Below are 15,882 nucleotides of genomic sequence, written 5' to 3' on the forward strand. Positions count from 1 at the left end.
AAAGGCATCCCCTGACCTCTTCTTTGAAAACTGAACAACCATGAGTTAAAGAAAACCTGGGATTTCTGGGAGACTTTCCAAAACTGCAAGCTAACAATGCCTGAAGCAGTCACTGCCATACTCTACGCTGAGGAATTCTGTCTTCTTGCAAGCTGCTGTAATGTGTACTTCATTCATGTAATGCTTTTGTGCTTACATATCCCATAAAAACTTTTTATGAAAATAGCATCACCACTGACACTTGACAAACAAGGAGCATTTACTTCTTAATTTTATGGTCACCCACATACATTCATATGTCCCATCAGCAGCTCTCATGATGAAAGTGTGTGTGGCTATCATATCTATTGATCATGTCAGATATGGAGATGATTGCTAGGAATTATGGTGGGGATGGTGCCTATTGTTTCTGCATTTCATGCAATAAACAGCATGTTTAGCATGAAAACCATCTGTACATCCAGTCAGGGAAGAAACTGCAATAGTGAGGACTGCTTGTTTTTTTTTTCTCTTTGATGGATCCCTAATTAACTGACTTTTCTTAGCTGATTGCCAAAGGGATATGCAATGCCTTTTCCTGAAAGACATAGAACAGAGAAGGAAGATGATATGAAGAAGGAACACATAGCCTCATTCAAGGGCAGGTTTGAGCCTGAAGTCAAAGCAAAGCTGACCTAATTATTCAGCCTAAAGAAAAGAAAATTGATGAGCCCATGGATTTTTTCAAAGAAAGAGGAATCATCTGTTTCCCATGGTCCAAGTAGATAAGAAATGTAGTAATGGATTTCATTTATAGCAAGGGAATCTGGGGAAGAGAGCTGAAAAACTGTAAGAAGAGTTTACCACTGGCACAGAATGTCTTGGGAAGATACAGATTCTTCCTCATCACAGGCTTTAGAGGAACTTGTTAGCCAAGCATGCCAGAAATTAAATGTGGAATGTTAATCTCACACTTAGATGAGGGGATTGATTAAACGACTTCTAGATTGGTTTTTCTAAATTTCTGATTCTGTAGCTTTTAGAATGGAAGTGCTATCCAAAGGCAAGAGCAAGCCACAGGAGCAGAAGAAACAAAGATGACTAGAAATAATGCAAACTGATGAGATTTTAGATTTTTCCTTTCTGACAGGGTGGAATTAATCTCATCCTAAAAGCTTTTTAAGCAACTTTAAAACACGAACTGTAGACAAGAACATCAGGCATATAGATGCCTTTAGAGAAGCAAACCAGACATTTCTGGAGCATAATTCATGTGAACTGTTCAAGACATCCACTTTCAACTGAGTCAACCAAACATCTACCATCTACTTTGTCAGTAAGTCTAAGGGGTTTTTTACTGGGAAAGAAATCTGCTGGGAATGGCTCAGTCCCAGGCAACTACCTACATGTAGCTACCTAATGTTAGCTACAATGGATCCCAGTACAGGTGACTGGTTTCCCAACCCCCAATTTTGCCTCCTGCTCACCAGGAGTTCTGAACCCAGACCACAAAACAATGGCATTCCTCTTCCTCCATGAGAAGTAATTCCCAAAACCCCAGAACCCTGATTATTTATAAATTTCTTCTCTCTACTTTTCTTTCCTGCCTTCAAATTTTGCTTTTCTTTACTCCTCTTGCTACAACACCTTCACTGTTATCACCTGGCTGAACCTGGAGGATACTGGAGAGATGTAGTGACAAGCCAGCAGTGTTGCTTCAAGATGCTTTTCAGGGAAGCAGAGACAGGCTTTACAAGCCCTGCACAGTTGGACAGCACTTCCTAATATTTGTAATGTTCTTAGATTAGCTATGAGGAATGCACAGACACGCATCTTGATCACACAAACTTCATTTGCCAAGCAAAACAAGTTAAAAGCTCCTTTAAAAAAAATTATTTTCTCTCCAACTCTTGCTCCTGCTCAGAGAAGGCTGACTAGATGCATATCAGCCGGTACATCAGCTATTACTGGCAAGCAACCTAAACAAGTTCTCTGGTATCAAACCTCCTGAAAGAGAGAGAGCAAAGTTGGTGTACACTTCTCAAAGGAATTAGAGACATAGTCTGATTTTCTCCTCTTTCTTCATTCTTGCAATAAAAGAACAGTCAATGTTCACTGAATCTTTACCCGGTAGAAAAGCAAACACTACAACAAATAGCTAAAGTTGTGTTTTCAGCATAGATTGTTAGGATTTCTCTTTTCTTAAGATCAGTAAAAAATGGTTTTAAGCACCAAAGTTTCAGACAAAGATACTGCTTACTCAAAGAAATGTTGATATGTCAGACGAACAAAGACTAAGCAGAGTCAGGCTATGTCTGTACTTTGGCACTAGACCTCCAAAAACCAACTACACACTGCCAAAAGGGATTTCGACAAATCTGTTGTCAGCATTTCTTGAGTCTTTGCTGGAAAAACTGCCACAGGGTTCACTGTGAGGAGACACTGCGCAGCCACCAGTGTCATCCTTCAGATGAGAGAAACAAGTGAATCCAGACTACACAGCCAACTATCCAGGTGTCCTCTCCTTAAAGGCAAGGACATCCATTCTGAGCACAAAGCCACCAGGAGAACTCCTTTGCGGGTCACATGCCCCCTTCACCTTTCTAATTCCCATTCTAAAAGTGGCTAAAGCCACTTTTTCACCATTGGTACATTTTGCCTTAGAGTCAACTACAGCAATTTCATTACTGCAAAGTGCAGATCTGGTGCTCTATTTTGGTTTTTATTTCCTCTAGAGGAATGCAGACTGTGTTCTTGCTTCTGTCTGTGCCTGACACAAAAGGTCATTGCTGTGCCCAGGAGACACCTCCTTTTTCAGAGTCATCCTTCAACTCACAGAGTCAGGTCTGTGCAAGTTGCTGCCTTCTGCTCCTACACACGCTAATGGAGCATTTGTCTGGACAAGAGGCCCTCCAGCTTCATGGGTTAGTCAGAAAAATACAATTACACCATCTTGAACTGTGAGAGAATAATTGCATCAAAAACCATGATGAAGTGGTGAAGCTAAACAGATACACACATAATGACTGTGAAGTGGTTATTGCTGTAACAAAATCTTCTGTGACTGATTCTTCAGCCAAGTGTTCTTTCAGACCTTTGATAGTTTAAAAAATATTAGAGATTATGATACCAATGGATTACAAAGATACCATGGAGGGAGAAAGAGTGTAGGAGCAATAAAGCTTTCACTGTGCCTTGTTATGCACAAAAATAAATTCAATGTTGTTGACAGCTTTGCTTGTTTGTTTAAATGCACAAAGCCTACAGTTAGTTTTTCTTCTTTTTCCTTACAACTGTGATTCCCAAGTCAGGAATATTCTTTGTAACAGTGAAGGTATCTGAAAACAAAACATGTATTTTCCTTAGAGAATTACATACATTGATTTCATTACTGTATTAGTCAGCCTCTGAAAAACAGAACTCATTGAATTTTCTCAGATGACTTTGTCTGCATTTGCTGATTACATTTATCTTCCACATAGAATTGCATCTGTCTTTCTTTATCATATAACTTAAACTGAATCGTTAACTAAATCTCAATGGTAGATACTGGGAGCCTAAGAAATTGTGATAAAAAAACCAGAATAAATTCAAAGTCAAAACATGAAAGGCCTTACCAAAAAAAAGGAATTCCACCAAACACTACTTTTCATACAATATGTAAAATTCAGGCTGAAATCAAGTTTTATGCTGCAATAGGCAGACAGCTTTATTGTTGCTTTCAATTATCTTATTTTCAGTATTTTGAATTAAAATATTTCTTCCATTTCTGAAATCAATCCAGGTGATACTACTTTAGTTTAATTAGCATGATATGGAAATCTGCCCTTTACTCTCATTGTAAGGATTTAAAAAAATACATCTTACCACTTTCATCCAGCAAGAAATCATCCTGGTAACGGAACTTTTCTGGTCCACATGCAATAAAAATGTCATCATCGCCGAAAAAATCCTGAAGGCACATCACCTACAAGGAAAAAGGAAAAGAAGGCTTTGTATGAAATACCTCACCATCAGAATTGTAACAATAAATCCCTCTTTGTCTCCATCTAAATGAAAATTCTTCACTTTTAATGGAATCAACAGGGCTTCATCTCCGGATAAATTTCAAAGCTGTGCTCTGACCATCTGTTACAAGTGAGAAATACTTTTATGGACACTGCAGGGAAAGATAAGACAAAAAGCCATAACTGTCAGATTTATTACATGATGCATCCATGGTATGAGGTAAACGCCTTCTGTTTGTGCACAAGGTACCATTCAGCAGTTAGTGGGTAATTAATTTGCTTTTCAGTTCACATCTCCATGATTTGGCTGCAATGAAACAAGGTTACAGCTTTGCATGCAGAATGAAATGCAGTTATTTCAGCAAAATCTCTCTGACAGGGAATCAAACTCACATAGGTGAACTAAGCCTCCTTCACAAATCTCCCCCTATGCCAGAGTGAATGGGAAGTTCTCTCTGAAGGCACCAAGCTGAACAGGCAAGACAGATGAGCTGGGAACAAGTCTTCCAGTACTGAGTAAAAGGATATTCTCTTTCTATCCCATATATGAACAGTCAGGATTACATTGTTTTTATGTCCCTACAGGAGATTTCAGGGACTTTATTGCAGTCTTTCAGTATCTAAAGAGGGCTTGGAAGAAAAGTGAGGATGGAATTTTTAGTAGGGCTTGTTGCAACAGGACAAGAGGTAATGGTTTTAAATTAAAAGAGGGCAGATATAAGGAAGTTTTTTACAATAAGGATAGTGAAACACTGGAACAAGTTGCCCAGAGAGGTGGCAGATGATCCATCCTTGGAAACATTCTAAGTCAAGAGTTGGATGCAACTCTGAGCAACCTGATTTATTTGAAGGTGTCCCTGCTCGTGGCAGGGATGTTGGAACTAGGTGAGCTTTAAGTCCCTTCCAACCTAAATCATTGTATTCTATGATTTCCTTACAACAGCTTTTAGTTATTTTACAAGGCATGGCTTAAAAATTCAATCTTTCCAATCATATGGAATCATATTAAATAAAGAATCAGTGTCTTTTACCAAAAACTGACTTTGGACTTACTGATACATCTCTGAAAAATTTTAAAAACTAATTAGATGTCTATCCATCTTTAATGCAAAAATACTTAATAAAGTCTGTTCTCACTTCACATTCACAAGATTCTAGAAGAGTAGGCTTACTTAAATATTTTTATATTGAGTTTTGTAATGCAATAGCACACTGAAGTTTGAACAGGTTAATTTCACAAACAGAGTTTCAACTCTACAGTCAGCAAAGCAACACATCAACAGTCTCCAAAAATTTACAAAACAGTTGAGAACAGTCCAGCTCCTAAGAACAAGCCCCCTCAGAAAAAGCATTTAAAGTCTACAAAAACACAAGTGAAAGAGTTACCTCATGAGATTTTGCCAGATTTTTGCATTAAAAGTACCCCCACCAGTTATCTGAAGTAACTGGTGTCTAGGGGTTACAAAATTCATGTCATCATTCCCAGAAACATGGCTGAAGGCTTTGACATCCACAACAGTTATGAGCCTCTATAGCAGGAATGACATAAAGAGGAAAAATAGAGCTACATGCCGTGACTTGCTTGTAGACTACTATTCATAATTAAAACAATTTTAAAGGAAGAACATAAGCAAATAAAAAATCCCAGGAAACTGAGAAAACAACAACTAGATGAAACAAATACCAAAAGAAGAACAAAGGTTTTTCCTAAATTATCCTTTCCTTAAGCAAGGCATGTCCTTTTAAATTCAGATCCACCACAACCCTATTTCTATGACCACTGTCATCTTTACACTACACACTACCTGAACATCAACATCAAAAATGTAAATATTTGACAGAGCTTTATACCATGTTCCTACTCAGTTTATGTTCTATTAGTGTATCAGCCTCAGCAACGTTTAAATAAACTCATTTGCTTCCCATCTTTCTTTTTTGTCCACAAGACATATCCTGCCTATCTTCCCACCCCATACTCCCACCAAACTTCAAACAGCTCTTCCCTTCAGTCAAGTTCCTCTGAAATTGCCACCTCTCCCACTGCATGTACAAAACTACTAATTTGCAGAATAACATTAAAAATCCTGTGATTTCCTTTTTGCTTCCCAAGTTTGACACACTTTTGGGGAGCGATAACTTTAACATTTGTCTTTATACCAAGCAGAGTATTAGAATCAAACCAGCAATAAGCAACTCTAGGCACAAAGTTGAGCTATTTTGACAGCAAACATAAATACAAATTAAATTCACATTTGAGAGGAAAAAATAATAGATTTAATAAAACCCAAAAATGGTTGGCTCTGCCCAGTTAAGTGGGTTTCTTGGAAGCCTAAACAAGACATTAAAATTCAGGTAGCAACACTTAACCAGGCTCAACTACGCCAATTTTTAAAGCATCTCAGTTTCAATCAGTGCAATTTAAATGCAAATAAGAAAGAAAATAGGATTAACACACAAAAAAATAATTTGTGCTTAGATATCTTTGTGTTTTATTAAACTTTACACTTATAATTTAAAGTGTTCTTATGCTTGCCTCTTTTCTCCTTGCCCTCAGTTTCATACTCTGTGTGTAAAATTACAGCTTTTCTTGCCTCCTGAAATTTTAATAATTTTGGAATTATAATACCAGCTCTTAGAAAGGTTGTAGCAAGATCACAATTTCCTTTCCATCTATCTTCTTCCAGAGTAACTTCTCTTAAGGCTTCCAGTACCTTTTTATATTGCTGTTGGAAGCCCTGAGATGTCCTTCACTGTCTGCATTTTCCATCCCTTCTGTCTCTGCATCCCTGGCCCTCTCTGCAAGTTCACACTCCTCAGCAGTTAAATTAAAAGGCATCTGACACATACACAGCACCCCCTTTCAGGCTTTTTTGGAGAGAAATCTGCAAACACTTTCTATTCACACCCAGTCATCAGCTAAGCAACAGGACCTGCTTTTTATTACCCATTTTCACTTTTGGAGAAGATGGCTCCTAAAAAGTCAGAGTTTAGAAGACCAAGAATTTTTCTCGCCTAAGCTGGACCATAAAAGTGTTTTAGAGGTCAGTGTGCTCTGTTGCATGTGATCAACTTTAAAATTAGTCTGTTTTTACATCAGCAAATTACAAAAGCCTCCCTTGGACTTTTCTGTTGTTTTCAAGGCACAGAATCCATATTCTTTTTCACAAATAGAGTTTTATTTTTCACAGGGGGGAAAACAAAGTCAATGCAGTCAAATGTATACCTTAAATAAAAAGAAAATGAAAAAACATTGTCTGCACACACGGTACTAAATACTCTGTGACTCTTTTTAACAAAAAACCTTTCTGGTACAGAGATGTTACTTAACATTAATGGTGTCTCTCTTACACTTTATACAATTTTTTACACTAACAAATAACAGTAGCATTAGCAGGGGCCAGGGAGAGCTTGCATTGGTGCTGAGAAAGACGACAAGCAGCAGAAAGCAAAATCTATCACTAGTATAGGCTTTGGTTATAGGCAAGCCACAAAAATAAAACTGGCTGACCTGGCCACAACCATAAAAAACAGAGGCAGAAAACTTTATCAAGCCTAAAGTCCCCTCAGTAAGTTGTACACAGTGAATTCCACAATTCCATTGCACACAGTGGATTCCACACAAATCATCATTGCCCTAGTAAACAACTCAAGACACCCACATGCCCCTCCAGTGGGAAGCACAGGTGTCTACCTGGGAAGATCCCCAAATTATTTTGTACCTCAGTAGCTGCTACTGTGCTTTGACCCTCTAGTGAAAGCACCACAGCAGCTGTGTCCCCACAAGGGACCAGGGGGGACCTGGATGGGCCAGGCACCCACAGCTGCCAGGGAAGCACAAAGCAGATCAGCACAGCTGTCCCAGAAGGAGAACAGAGAGCAAAAGCAGCAAACTTGTCTTCCAGCCCAACCTCAGGACTGGCTCTGTGCCATACACACTACATACAACAGGCATTTTGAAAAATTATCTTCACTTCTCCTTCTTTAATTGAACAGGCAAACATTTGGGGCCAAAGAGAAATCTCCTAACTACTATGGGGATTTTTCCTTTGACTGACCTGAAACATTAAAGTTCACCTCTTTGTAGATGGTCTCCTTGTTACGGAGACCCTCCTTCTCACACACACAAAAGACATCAGAAATTGTGCTTCACACTGTGGAGTGCACAAGGCCCAAGAACAGCAGCTCATAGAGCCAATACCTGGTCATATTCTCTCACCAGTAAGAAAGGGCAGTCAGAAGTGGTTTGGAGGAGGTGCAGAGGGAGGGAGAAAGCGAAAGGAGAACACAGAGAAAAAGAGGGAAAGGCAAAGGGAAGCAACCAAGAGAAAGAAGAGGGAGGGAATCAAGGAGGGAGAGAGGGATGGAGAGAGTGATTGGATCAATCCTTTCAGTAAAAGCATGAAATGAAGGCTACAGATGCAATCCTCTTTTATAACTGCTGTATTCTGACTGCATTCAGGGACCTTTTAAATTCACATTTTCAAACACATCCACAAAAAACGCCCCAGAACTAAATTCTTTGTGTATATCAGTCACAGCAAATAGAATACTTTTCTATTCTTTTAAAGTTGACCGCACATCAAGTTAATACTGAAACACTGATATTTTTAAATAAATAATATTCAGAAAATAAAAATTTCCACTGCATTCAGGAACAGTTCATAGCACCAGCACATTACACCACAACCACCATGATTATTATCTCACTTGTTTGTAACAATTTCCATTGTGCTGGGTTCTTGGACAGAAAAGAAGGAGGGGGTGTTATGTGTGTTTGTCTTATTTTAATAACGACTTAATTTGACTTAAAGCTGAAAGCTGTTTTGGAAGAGCAATGAGGAAACCTCAAGCTGGCATGTCCTCAGGCATCATGGCTGCTGGAGAGATGGAAAGAAAAGTGAGGACAAAGAAATGAGGTGGTTAAAGCAAAAGAGATGCAGAAGGCTCTAAGGAAAATTCTCTAGGCTCTAAGATAAGTAGAGGGTTTTATGAAAAGACAAAGAGAAGTGAAGCATGGCAAAAGGAAAATATGAGGTATTAAGGAAGATGGAGACATGGGCTGCCAGCCAGGAGCACACACAGAGGGTGACAGAGAGGTAATTGAGGCTACTGAGGAAGGAACAGTCCAAAGGAGGGGGCAGGCAGAGAGTGAGTGACAATTGCCTTCCAGACTTCAGCCCATGATCAGCCAGGTGGGAAGTCTTAAATCTGTTTTAAAGTAGCCTTTCTGAATCTCAAACAATCTCATGTTGAGTTTGATTACCACTTCTCTGATGGTGAAAAAAGACACTAAAAAATGTTTCATCCTAGGAAAAACCTCATTGTTTGAATGACTCATGATTTTAGGACTCTGACTCATCAATTTTGTGTCAAGTTTTATGAGTTTTATTACAAAGTTAATTTTCATTTTCCCGCTACTTTTGGCTCACTCAGACTCAATGTTTAATTCTTAGGCAGGTCTCTCCAGTTATTCATGTCAAAGGAGTTCACTATACCTCTCTACTACTATTTTTCATTTTTTTTATTTTGCCTCTGGCTGATTTTTCAAGCTAAAAAAAACCCTGAAAGCCCCCCTTTAAGACTCAATTTGATCTTTACTGGTATTTTCCCTTCAATTTTCTCCTTAGCCAAACTACTTTTTCCACTAACCACCACCTTTGCAGTACTTACCCAGTATTTATCTATTGCTTCACAGAGGAATATCTCAGACATTGAATTTATCTCACTGACATCTCTCCCTGGGAGTCAGTAACAAGTCTCATGACAGCTATGAATATTCCTGAGAGCTTATAAATAATAGAATCACAAAATGGTTTGGGTTCCACAGGATCTTGAAGTTCCCCTAGTCCTACCCCCTGAGCAGGGACATCTTCCACTAGCCCAGGTTGCTTAGAGCCCTGCCACTGGTCTTTAACATCTCCAGGGGTGATGGGGCATCCAAAACTTCTCTGGGCAACCTGTGCCAGTGCCTCACCACCCTCACAGTAAAGAGCTTCTTCCTAATAGCTAATTTAAACCTACCCTCTTTTAGTTTAAAAAATATTTCAAACCATTTAAAACTTTTTGTCCTATTGCAACAGCCCTGCTACAAAGTTTGTCCCCAGACTTCGTGCAGGCCCCCTTTATGTTCTCCAAGGCTTGCTCAAAGGCAAATAAGGTTTTCTCAGGGCTTTCCCTTCTCCACACTCAACAACCACCAGTCTCTTGTGTCTTTCTTCATCCCTTGCAGGTCTCAAGAGAGCAGAGAGGGAAAATCACTTCCTAATCCCAGCAGAAATGCAGTATCAGAAGAGACCTCCTGTATTACTCCATTTATCTCCCAGCATCTCATATCAGCTTTCCCAGTGCTTTGTTCAGCTTTGTACCATACTGCTTATTATGTAGAACTCTGTTCAGAATACAGACCAGTGAAACAATCAACTGTTATTCACACAGAAGGATTTCACAGCTTCAGGAAAATCAGAAATTAATCATTCCATACTGCTTTTTAGGTAATTTCTGTGAAATGAGAAATCCAAGCATATCAATATGGCCTTTTGGAGAAGGGGAAGGAAAAATACCTGTTCTTTCTAAATGCATTTTGATAGCCAGTCTCTTTTTTCTTCCCTTTCCTCAAGGAACCTCAGGCCCTCCCTTCTTTCTGAGGAAAGGGAATTATACCTCAGCTGGAATTCACAGACCATCACATTTGAATATTTCCTTCAAGGTTAAGGCAAGTCTATTTCTCTTCCTTTTGGCTCAGGCTCTGAGGCTTTTATTCATACCCTTTCACATTTATCTGTCATTACACACATGCCATTTCTGGAGAGCCAGTCACCTACAAAAAATTTAATTTATCATCAGTGGATATGCACTTCCTCTCTCAGCTTCTGATCCAAGTTCTCTCCTCAGGTGGTGGCTTAGCTGAAGCCATTGGGAAGTATCTGCTACACATTCCCCGAGTTAAACCGCACCAAATTCATTCTTTGCTGTTGGAGTGAAATCTCCATGGTGACAACTGCACTGTCAAGCTGTGAGAGCTTTTCAGTGAAGAAGAGCAGTTTATCATGAGATTCTCATTACAAGAGTGCCCTCTGTAAATGAAGAGGAGATGGTGCCATGGGGGTTTCTGTAAATGAAGAGATGTTGCTGCAGGGATTCGAGCTGGCTGGAGCTGCTCTTTGCCAACCGGCCTGTGTGGCTGCAGTGCAGATTAATGCCTCTGATTGTGTGTGTGTGTCCCCAGATCACAACATAAGACACCATCATAGCTAAACCACATGAATTTTCATCCTCAAATGCAGCAGAAATAGCTTGCTCTCCTGCTGGCTGTCAGGAGCAGAGGGAAAGCAAGCCAGCATCCCTATGACCTGGGGAGTCCTGCTTCACCTGCCTCATGCACACTGTCCCCTCAGCTGCATGTTGGTCACTGCTGGCTCAGGACTCACTGCTCTTCATCTTGCTTCCTCTGCCACTGATACAGAGGTTTCTCTCCCTTTCTGACTGCTGAAGATGCAGTATCAGTCTACTTCTATAAAGTGTGTATTCGTCAACATCCATTCTGTGATATACACAGCTCAGCCTGTATGATCTTTATCAGACTTGGTAAACAAACTGACAGAAAAATCACCTACTTTCTTCAGTTAAAATATGTACAGTAAAATATGTCTTTCTTGGTCAGTAAAGTATCTTGTAGGGACAAGAAAACCTTTCCATACTATGCTTTATACACTAATCTCAATATATTGTTTTACTTCACTATTTTACTTTTCTGGTTTGCACTACATGATGGCATACCTAGAAAACCAGTCAACTTAAATTAGGTTTTTCAAATCACATCACATTCCTGTCGAGAAACAAGTTCACTTTATGACAAGCCCTTTTTAAAAGCTTTCACCTTAATCCTTTAAAATTCAGATAAAGATAGTAGAAAGTTTGCAGTTCTAAAGCACAGTAACTACTATACTTTGGCTCCAGACATTATGTGAAATCTAAATAATTTCTCTGTTAGACACTAATTTAGTAAACAAGCTTCTTTGTTAGCAAAGTTGAGGAAAGCAACAGACACCTCATGGGCTTATCTGTGACTGCAGTACTGAGAAGCATTGAGATTCCTGAAAGGTTTCTCTGCAGGAACCACCAACATGGCCACTTGAGACGCCTCCTGTCAAAATCTGCTTTGTGGCACACAGGACAAGAGCCACGAGAATGTGGGTTTTGCACAGGAGAAGGCTGAATCCTGCTAGTCACCATAAAATCCCACAGCAACTGCACAACAGATCAGCATGCTTATTATGGACAATTCAAACAGCAGAACAAAGTTTGTACAGGAACAGAGAAGAAAAAAAAACTCTCCTCACACATTTAAAATACATTAATGTTAAACAGAGGATGTTTCTTCAGGACTATCTGACATTGATAGGATGGCTGATTTAATAGCAGAAGATGTAATTAAGGGGGGCCAATGGAAAAATAGTTAAGGCTTGATAGCAGAGTTCAACTAGATCTGGATTATTTTTGTTTCTCCTGCTGCACTCATGCATTTGCCCTTAGCAGCTGCAATACAACACCACCCTTTAGTGGCCAGACACGCCAAGCGCGGACTCCAGCAGCCCACTGGGCTTCTGTCTCCAAACAGGTGGCAACTATTTGCTAACACTGAATTCACATAAGAAGAATGTAATTTCCTAAGAAACAGGAAATTAATATTACTCTAATTTCTGATCACTTAGCAAAATAAAACTTCCTTGACTTCAGGTGCTTGAATAAGGCCTTGTTAGAGGTACCAAAACGGTTTTGGAGGCTGACTTTCAGAAAGAGTATGTTCAAGGGAAAAAACTTACCCAGATTGAAAAGCTGGGTTTTGCTGAAAAAAGATACCATGCCCCTGTGAGCTTTTTATTTTTTATTACGACTGAATTCTGCTTTTACATACTCAGAAAAACTAAGTACAGAATATGTTGTCCATGATTTAAGAAGCAACGAATCCTAGTATGGCTATATCCTCTGTCAAGATGATGTGTACTTTTACTTCACCATTCACATAATTGTACTCCTGCAACTGCACTTGCACAAAAGCAGCTGGTTTCAGAGCAGTCTCTTAAACTACCTTAAGCACTGGTCAGTGTGTCCTTCAAAAAGCAGTGACACTTGCAAGAACATGGCTGAAGGAGGCCTTTGTAAGAATTGCTTTTTTAGTAAAAAACTCAAGCTGCTCTTCCATCACCAATCACGTTACAAGCAAAAATATTATTTTTTACCTCAGTTGGAATAATACTACTTTCTAGAATACCACTGCAGATATATTAAAAAAAAAAACTAAATCCACAGCTTTGTTCTGTCTGCTGTGAACAGCACAGCACTAGACTACTTTCTCATGTCTGTGTTTAAAGTTCTTCAAATATGCAAAAAGAACCAATTATGAATTCTCATTGTTCACATTTCATGACAAATTTTCACTGATGATCCTTCTAGTTGCTTAGAGCAGCTAAATGAGCAGGCAGAGACCAGCTAGGTGAAAAAAATTCATTAAAAAGAAAAATGCAGTCAGATGCCAATTTCTGAAAATTATAATTACAGGTTTGGAGATAAGAAGAAAATCCCTTTCAAAAGTACAGACAAAAATGTTTTTCAGGGCAAGCTTCTAGTGCTAGGTGAAATGAATCATTTTGCTCAGTCATGTTCACTGTGTTCAGGATATACATTATATTGGCCCATTACCTGAAACATGAATTAGGGGGCCTGCTACTTCTGAAGTAGTTTTATTGCATTTCATGCATAAATCTCAAAAATGATGCACATAATCAATGTTTCTCAAAAACCACTTTTTCAAAATACCTGCACACCAGTAAAGCCTTCTGAGTGCAACTTTTCCCTGAAATCAATACAATTTTCCAACAAAAGCCACTCTCACCATTTTACCTGAAAGTGTACAACACTGTTATTTCCATTTTCAAGTGAAAGATTTATCCATCTCATGCCAGAAGGCAAGTATGAATCCTTGAATTAACTGTTAGAACAGAAGCATTTGATTAATTTTTTACCTCCATCCACCATGTATTTTTCTAGTGGTCTGCTTATTTTTGTGAAGTTCTGCTCAGCAGGAGGTTTAAGCTGGATCCTGCTCTGCTTAGCTGGCCAGATGCTGCTCTCTACCTTCCCAGCTGGGAACTGTGGGAGCAAGCTGCAATCATTTTTTGAGACACTGGGAGATCACACAGCCTTCCCTTGGAGACACAGCTTCTCTGGGAACTGGTCCAAATAAAATTTACTGGCTGTCTGGATCCAAATCCAGATGGAAAGCTTTGATTGGTAATTTTGCTTTAGGTACTGCAATCCCTCTATAACAGATACAACAGAAATTATATTATAAATATATCCCATTATATATATATATATATATATACCATTATGAAAGCATCCAGTTTAGAAACGACCATGACATTAGGTGGCATTCCAGGAGCAGATTCCTGAAAGACCTCTAAAAACAAGATTTTCTTTTGTTTTTCGATTCAGAGCAACCTGCCTCAGCAGAGCTTTGTCAAATGTGGGAACATTTCTGGCTTTCTTGTTCTTGTGAGAGTGTGCACTACAAAAGTAGGTTGAAGCGTGAAATCTGTAAGAGTTAATATCTGAACCGAACCCATCACACCTTGTGCCTGCAGCAGAACCAGATCTCAACTACCAATTTCAAGTAGCAAATGGACTGTGCAAAAATATATATATAGCTACCCAAATGCACTTAGAGATGGGAGAGTTATTTTCCCTTCTTTGAAAGCATTTTAATTCCAAAATCCCGGTGTATCACCTTAATATCCATGGCACAATGTTCTCATGTTAGCTTACTGACTAATGATGAACTCTGGTGATAATGCCATAAACTCCATTTCTTTCAGGCATAATCATTAATAAAATGCATGCAGGACAGCCCTCCATCACAAACTGCCTGGAACATAAGTGAGAGGTGTAATGGCTTTTGGCTGCACACTCATGCTAACTTAAGGCTCAGCATGCAACACTGAAAAAAAGGCGACATGGTTGAATTCTGAAAAAAAAGGAGGAAAAGGGAAAACAGATGTCAAGGTTTCAACAAGTCCCTGCACACTGCAGCTGGAACCAGTACAATAACAATGCAAGTCTGCTGATAATGGAGCATTTCATGTAATGATAAGGACAATAAAATAGCACAAAATGCAAAAGCTCAAATGGCTAAACACCTTCCTCAAATTCCAGAGGGTCAGTTGGGCTAAACAATAATAATAATCCTTTCAATAACCAGATCAAATGATTCCCATTAAAGCTCTTTATGCTCAAGAAAAGTGAAAATTGAGAGATTCTCTTTCTTCTAAGTGCAGAATACGGACAATAAATCTAAAATCCAATCCAAACAGACATTCAGACGCACACTATCTCATTACCATCACTCTTGAAACTATTTGGCAATAATTTCCATTATTACAACAGATGTTAACAAGATGGATAGAGAGCATGTTAAATAAACATTAATATTAATATATAAGTGTCTATGCAGCAAAGCCACTGTTCAAATTATTTATTTCCCCAAGAGCATTTCTTGGGAAATTAATCAGGGAATTTTCCTTGCTAATAACTATTAAAAATTTAAGGTATATCCATTGAAAAAGACTGTATCATTCAGAAAAAAACAGTAAGGGATGTAAACATGGTCTGCATGTGTAATCTGTACTCTGGCTAAGTGATTCTTGCAATTGCCATTCTCCCTGGGCTTTGGCTCCTTAGGACAGAGCAGCAAAGATAGGAAATGTGCAGAGAGAGAATCCAACCTACAGAAATTTACAACGTGAAAGAGTTCAAAAGCTTAAGGATGAAGAAAGAGCAGACACAGGCAATAATCACAAAAACCTGGAATTTTAAGTCCAGCTCTGTGAAGGGACACCTT

At 39.0% G+C, this 15,882-nt stretch overlaps 1 protein-coding gene across 3 annotated transcripts in view; it reads right to left on the reverse strand.

Moving 5' to 3' along the window:
- Nucleotides 1–15,882, reverse strand: part of DCLK1 (doublecortin like kinase 1) — a 237,122-nt gene that overhangs the window by 117,657 nt on the left and 103,583 nt on the right. For all 3 annotated transcript variants that reach the window (XM_063149170.1, XM_063149171.1, XM_063149174.1), the window contains exon 4: nucleotides 3,847–3,946. In XM_063149170.1, the coding sequence (XP_063005240.1) occupies nucleotides 3,847–3,946 (100 nt within the window). The remainder of the gene's footprint in view (nucleotides 1–3,846; nucleotides 3,947–15,882) is intronic.

Source organism: Melospiza melodia, chromosome 2 (assembly GCF_035770615.1).
Source record: "Melospiza melodia melodia isolate bMelMel2 chromosome 2, bMelMel2.pri, whole genome shotgun sequence".
Classification (NCBI taxonomy): Eukaryota; Metazoa; Chordata; class Aves; order Passeriformes; family Passerellidae; genus Melospiza; species Melospiza melodia.